The sequence below is a fragment of the Durio zibethinus genome, chromosome 19 (genome assembly GCF_047325235.1).
Source record: "Durio zibethinus cultivar Kanyao isolate XHJ-2024 chromosome 19, ASM4732523v1, whole genome shotgun sequence".
In the NCBI taxonomy this organism is placed as follows: domain Eukaryota; kingdom Viridiplantae; phylum Streptophyta; class Magnoliopsida; order Malvales; family Malvaceae; genus Durio; species Durio zibethinus.
This window is the reverse complement of record NC_143180.1, coordinates 23921116-23928113: the sequence shown is the minus strand read 5'-3', so window position 1 is coordinate 23928113 and position 6998 is coordinate 23921116. Positions and strand designations below refer to the sequence as shown.

At 36.7% G+C, this 6998-nt stretch overlaps 1 protein-coding gene across 1 annotated transcript; it reads left to right on the top strand.

Moving 5' to 3' along the window:
* The first annotated feature begins 5307 nt into the window (after positions 1 to 5307).
* LOC111309436 (uncharacterized) lies at positions 5308 to 6730 on the top strand. The gene is made up of 2 exons (XM_022908496.2): positions 5308 to 6240; positions 6341 to 6730. The coding sequence occupies exons 1-2, from the start codon at positions 5308 to 5310 to the stop codon at positions 6728 to 6730; spliced, it is 1323 nt and encodes a 440-aa protein (XP_022764231.2).
* Positions 6731 to 6998: the final 268 nt, after the last annotated feature.

Below are 6998 nucleotides of genomic sequence, written 5' to 3'. Positions count from 1 at the left end.
AAGCTCTGCCTAGATATTGGAGAGTCAAGGTGGTCTCATTATACTTAAGAATCCAACTCTTAAATTGCATTTCATGTTACATAACATTTATTGGCATACATACGTTAGCACGTTATTATCAGCATTTGTTTGTACTATTCTGTCTTTAATTTTTTTATTTACTACTTAATGATAAAATATTTTACAATAAAAAATAATAATAATAAATAATACTAAATTTTTTTTTGTGATGTTATAAAATAAAATAAGAATAACATTCCGAAAGAAATAATTTTTGGTGCTCTGCCTAGATGTTGGAGAGTTACTAACAATTATTTTTTATAAAGAGTGTTATTTCATTTTAAGAATTGTTGTGTTAAATCTTAAGCGAAAAGAGTTATTTCAAATTCTGCCTAGATGTTGGAGAATTTCAAGATAATTCTTTAACTTAAAGATTTTCTCAATATTCCTAAAAAAAATTTTAGCAAAAAATATTTTTTTTAATGAAGGGAATTAATGTAAAATTTCAAATTAAAACTATTTTTATCTAACGTCGAAAATAGTGCATAATTAAATGGTACCAATTTATGGGCGTTGTGGGGGTGCTAATCCTTCCCCAAGCGTAACCGACTCCCGGACCCAACCTGATTTTTCGCAGACTGAAATTTATCTTTTTGATAAACTTTAAACTTGTTTTTATAATTTTATTAAAAAGATAAACTTTTGGGTGGCCAATCACACCCTAACAAAGATTGGTGGCGACTCCTCTTTTTATTTATTTTCCCCGATTTTAAAACCTCATATTTACGTCTGACGGTCTCAAAACCGTTATGACAGCCTGGCAACTCCACTGGGGATTAATTTCGAGAGTCAAGCGAAAACTTTTAATTATGCGTTATTAAGAATTGTTGGATTTAATTTGTTTTATTTGATATTTCTTTTAATTTCCTTCACCTTGATTTTTCAAAAAAAAAATATTTGTTAATAAATAAAACAAATTGTGTGTTAGTTATTAATTTATTTTGATTTTGTGGTTATGATTTATTCATGTTATTTTAATTAAATTATTGTGCACACACTTTACATATTCATGCATGAGCTCTAAACCCGAGCTCTATCCCTTTTAGGAGGAAATGAAGTAGCTACGCTCTCGTGAGGTGATAACCTCCGCATTTGCTAGCGAAACATTTTCACTCAGATTGAACCCGTTCTGTTAGCAACCTGTAATGGGTAAGGATTGGGGAGCCTTACTAGTCTATAATGGACAATAATGTGAGGAATAGTCTGAGAACCTTTAGACGCGTAAAGCTTAACCTGGCATATAGCGACCCGTAAGGTTCAACTTTAGGATAGAGCCATATCGTCCCTTTTATGAGAAAATTACCTAAATTGGGACACTATGTATATTCTGTTATGACGTATGCTTGTTAATTCATTTACTTATTTTTGTTTATTTGTTTTATTTACAGTATTGATTTGTTTAATTCTTTTGTTGTCTTCAATTTCGTTGCATGCATCATATAGGTACCATATTTCTAGAGGGTATTGTTTTGGACCTATCTTTAGCAAGAAAAACTTTCAAAAAACCTAAAGGATGTCATCCATGTGTAAGAGCTACTTAAAGGTCAAGAACCATTCAGAAGATACTCAGAGAAATGAAAGAGATTGCTTAGTAGATGGTCATATATCAGTGCTACCACAGTCAATGCATATGGATCTCAGTCAAAATAATATATCAGAATTGGAAGCCATTTGGAAACAGTGGAGAACAGAGAGAAAAGAATCATTTTCCAAGAAATACGGAGATGTGGCACTACTTATGTCAGTGAAGGTTGATGAACAGTTGATGAGAGTCGCAACACAGTTCTGGGATCTATCTTATCGATGCTTTGTATTCAACCAAGAAGACTTGGTCCCCACGATCGAAGAATATTCTTTTTTACTCCAGATAGAGTCTACCAATCAAGACAAGATCTATTGGAAAGAGCATAAGACTACCGGATATAGAAAAAAATTAGCCAAGATCATGCAAGTGGAGGTCCAAGAGATAGATAAGCATAAGAAAGAAAAAAATGGGGTTGAGACCATTCCATCAACTTTTCTGCTCGAGTACATAAGAAGGTATATTAACACTAATTAGGGGTTGGATGTGTTTGCTTTGGCCATCTATGGGCTGATGATATTCCCTAAGGTTTTAGGACATATAGAAGCATCAGTGGTTGATTTCTTTGAGCAATTAGATAAAGGTATAAATCCTTCACCAACTATTTTGGCAGAAACTATTAGATCATTTAATTTTTATCGAAGAAAGGGTGAAGGACGATTTATGGGGTGTGCTCAGTTGCTTTTTGTCTGGCTTAGAAGCCATTTTTTGGGGAAAGAAAAGATATCATTTCGGCCATTCTCTGTACATTTCAGTCCTATCAAGGAGTTTATTGCTAAAGAATGGAGGAATGATTGGACAAAAAGTCAGTGGTTGGCATTCTTTCTGAAGCTCACGAGCGAAGATGTAACATGGAGGGCACCATGGATGCTTTCGATGACCATCTTATATAGTTGTGGAGATGAGTCATGGGTACCTTTGTTAGGAATATGGGGGGCAGTGAGTTACGCGCCCCTTATGGTTCAAAGATAATATGACTCACGGCAGTTTATCCCTATGACTCATGGACTCAATTCACTCGAGTTTGATTATGGGACACCCGGTTACGTGAAAAAGGTTCGTGAAATCATCAAAGCATGGAAGCAAGTCAACCGAATGAGTCCAGCTAGATTTACAGATAATGTTACAGAATGTTACCTTACCTGGAGGATAAAAAGGGTTAATGAAATTAAGCCTCTACCAATTGATGTTTCAGAGAAGTTGCCAATTCCTATTTCAGTACCAGTATTATCGACTCTTGAGATCGCTCAACGAGAATTTGAGATTGAAAAGAAAAGGTTAGAGAAAGAAAAGATGGTTATGATGGATCAGGTCAACCAATTGAGATATGATTTGATGATGAGAGATGATGTAGTACAGAAGTTGATTAAAGAACGAAAAGTATTAAAAGAAGATCTATAAAATTTACATCAAGAAAATAAGAAATTAAGATTGGATAGCAGACCTTTGAAGGGATCCAAGAAAGATGTGGAGGAACTACGAGATATGGTGGAATATTGGAAGAACAGAGCTCGAGAGAATAAAGAAATAATCTCCACACTCACTAAAGAACAACATGAATGGAAAAAAAAACTTTCAGGAGCTTCTGAAAAGATAACAAGGCACCAAAGAGAAAGTGAAAAGCTAAAAGCTGAACTAAAGAGGGAACAAAGCAAGAACTTCGATTTACAAAGTGAGAAAAGAGCCTTAGAGCATGAATTAATGAGCTTGGAACTTCAATTGACAAGCAATCAGAGTCACATAGACAAGATTTTGACTGAGTGGTAAGATAGAGAAGATTATTGAGCTCGCACTTGTAATATGGAGGTAGATGCTCGAGAAATGTGAAGAGCAAAAAGTTTAGGGAGGCAGCAATACATCGAGCATCTGACTATTCAAATCTACAAGGCTGTTCGAAACGCAAGCAACATGGTTGAAAATGCGGAAGCATTGGAACGGGAGATTGTACCAACTCAAGGCCACAGTCAAAGATTATTGCACTTTTTGTATGAAGCTAGGGAGCAATATGCTCAAGTCAAATGTTTTTATGGCTTTAATGCAAGAATGATCGGATAATGTATAAAGACTCCCATGGTTAATGAAAGTTTCTTTTTGTTTCGATCGATCCAAAACAGTACCCTAATTTGCATTTCATTCATTTCATGCATTCATTTTCATACCAATAATAATATCAACGACATTATATCATGCGATCTAATTCATGGTTAATAAACTAAGGTTCAAGGATAGCAAAGTCAAGGAACCAAAATTCATCAATTTCGCATAGATATAATACTCGTTCTCAAGCTCGAGCCATGGAAGAAGAGAATACAGCTAGATTTGAAAGGGTCGAAAGGGCACAAAAGAAAATACGAAAAAGAGTAATGGAAATATAGCAAAGCATCGAAGCACAAATGACTGAATTAAGACAACTGTTGCTTGGTTCAATGAAAGAAAAAGGAGTCGCTGGTGCGTCAAAGACAAGAGAGGAGGTTAATATAGAAGAACCATTATACCCTCCGGGATTCACTCCGCCTAAGGTTCAGATTCAAGTTCCTCAGGGTATACACATACAACCACCAAGTGCACAACCTCACCCATATGTCAATCATTCTGCAAGTCAATGATCAACCCACTTGAATACCAATTCAGGACCCATCCCAGTTGATCCCATCATGGTACCAAATCTTGACGATCCTATTGAACAAGAGAAGTCTCATGAAATGTCAGTACCTGTTATAAATTTAAAAATTCAAGATAAGTATGACCAACTCGAAGAGAGGCTCAAAGCGGTTGAAGGTAATGACATTTATGGGGTTATTGACGCCAATGAGCTCAGCCTAGTGCCTGACTTGGTTATCCCACCAAAATTTAAGACTCCAGATTTTGAAAAATATGATGGGACAAAGTGTCATTCTGCTCATATCACCATGTTTTGTAAAAAAATGACAGGTCATACCCATAACGACAAACTATTGATGCACTGTTTTCAAGATAGTTTGACTGGTTCAGTAGCTAAATGGTATGTGCAGTTAGATCGAAGCAAGATCAATTCATGGAAAGACTTGGCCAAAGTTTTTCTTGTCCAGTATAAGCATGTCTTGGATACAACCCCTGATAGGCTATCATTGTAAAATATGGAGAAAAAATCGATGGAAACCTTCAAAGAATACGCACATCGATGGAGGGATGCAGCGGCTCAAGTTCAACTACCACTGACAGAAAAAGAGATAACCGTGCTATTTGTCAATACACTGAAGGCCCCGTATTATGATAGATTGGTGGGAAATGCCACAAAAAACTTTTCTGACATGGTAATCTCAGGAAAGATGATAGAGAACGCTATCAAAAGTGGTAAAATTGAAGGGTCTGAAAAGAATACAGTAACTGTAAAGAAGAAAGAGCAAGAAACATATGCTGTCACTCACAGAAATCCCTCACACTATCTTTTTGTCCCGTATAATCCATATCCCCCTTACTACCCTGCCACAAACCAAGTTTCTCAACAACCATACCATTATCGAGCACCCCAACAACCGTTACCCAGACCAAGTTTTAGTCTTCAATCATCTAATTACACCTCTGTACCTTCAGCTCGACCGTTTACCCGATCGACTTATCTAAACAGCAATCAAAGAAACTCATAAAATAATAATCGAGAAAGACCTCATTTTGACCCAATTCCCATGTCTTACACTGATTTGTACCCTCAGTTAATGAAAGGCCACCTTGTCGTTCCTACTTATGCAAAATCGTTGAGACCACCTTACCCAAGTTGGTATGACCCTAACGTCAAGTGCGATTATCATTATGGAGTTACAGGACACTCTACTGAAAATTGCACGACATTTAAACACAAGGTGCAAGGTTTGATAAATGACAGGCTTTTATCTTTTGATACTAAATTCAAGCCGAATGTCAGTGGAAACCCTTTGTCGGATCACATCGAAGGGAAAATCAATATGGTGGGTAAAGAAAAATGTGAAAAGATCAAAAGATGCACAGATGAAGTGAGGACCCCTTTTGAAAGGATGTATGACTGTTTGTATAAAACGACCATGATTCAACTACTATTTTCGGATGACAATGGCAATCATGAAGACCCAGACCATTTTTGTAAATACCATGGGAGAACAATTGGACATTCGATTCAAAATTGTGAGGTCTTTAAGCAAACATTGCAGAGCTTGATGGATAAGGCCATCATTGAATTCTATGATGAATATGATGAAAATAGTGTGAATACAATGGGTGACGAGCGTCCTAGCAAGTCTTTTATCCCTAAACCCCTCACTGTTTACTATGATGAAAAATCAGAGCCCCTAATTGAGAAAACTATCTTCTCTCCCAGGACATCAATGACCATTCATGTCCCTAGTCCATTCCCTTATCAGTCCAACAAAGCAGTCCCATGGCGATATGATTATGATGTAGCAATACGAGGGCCTAATATAACCTCGAATAATCTAAGCATAGAGAATACCGCCAACATAGCGGGAGTAGGAGGAATGACCCGAAGTGGTCAAATTTACACTCCTGAAATGTCAGAAAGCGTCAGGAAAGGGAAAGACAAGATAGAAGAAGAAGACACAAGGGAAAACCAAGATTCCCAACCGGTGGTAAACTCCAAAGTCCAAATTAACAAACCGGTATAAAAAAAAAAAAGCTTGTGAATTTTTAAAGATCATCAAACACAGTGAGTATAGTGTGGTTGACCAGCTGAATAAACTACCAGCTCGTATTTCTTTACTGTCACTACTACTAAACTCTGAGTCGCATAGGAATGCTTTGTTGAAAGTGCTCAACCAAGCTTATGTCGAGCACAACATTTCTGTTGAGAAGGTTGATCATATGATTGGAAATATTATAGCCCCTAATTTCATTACCTTTAATGATGATGAAATACCTCCGGAGGGACGTGGTAGTGTTAAGGCCTTACATGTTACTGTCAAGTGTAAGTCCCACACTATGGCTAAAGTGCTGATTGATAATGGATCGTCTATTAATGTTATACCTTTGACAACATTGTCAAAGCTTTCAGTGGATCTTTTTCATATGCGAAATAGCCATATGATTGTAAAAGCATTTGACGGGCACGGAGAGAGGTAATTGGCGATATAGAGATCCTATTACAGATTGGTCCTTGTACCTTTAACGTTATATTTCAAGTAATGGACATAACTCCAGCATATAGTTGTCTACTTGGAAGACCTTGGATTCATACGACCGGAGCTATACCTTCATCACTACATTAGAAGGTAAAATTCATCATAGAAGAAAAACAAGTCTGTGTGGATGGTGAGGAGGACTTGTTGGTAGCAAAGACCTTAGCAACTCCTTACGTTGAGACAGCAGAAGAAGCAATTAAATGTTCTTT

Excerpts from the sequence above, each read along its gene's own strand:
- LOC111309436 (XM_022908496.2), top strand. The coding sequence starts at position 5,308 with ATGTCTTACACTGATTTGTACCCTCAGTTAATGAAAGGCCACCTTGTC. Across the intron at positions 6,241-6,340 it reads ACCAAGATTCCCAACCGGTG|CTGAATAAACTACCAGCTCG; the intron begins GTAAACTCCAAA and ends GTGGTTGACCAG.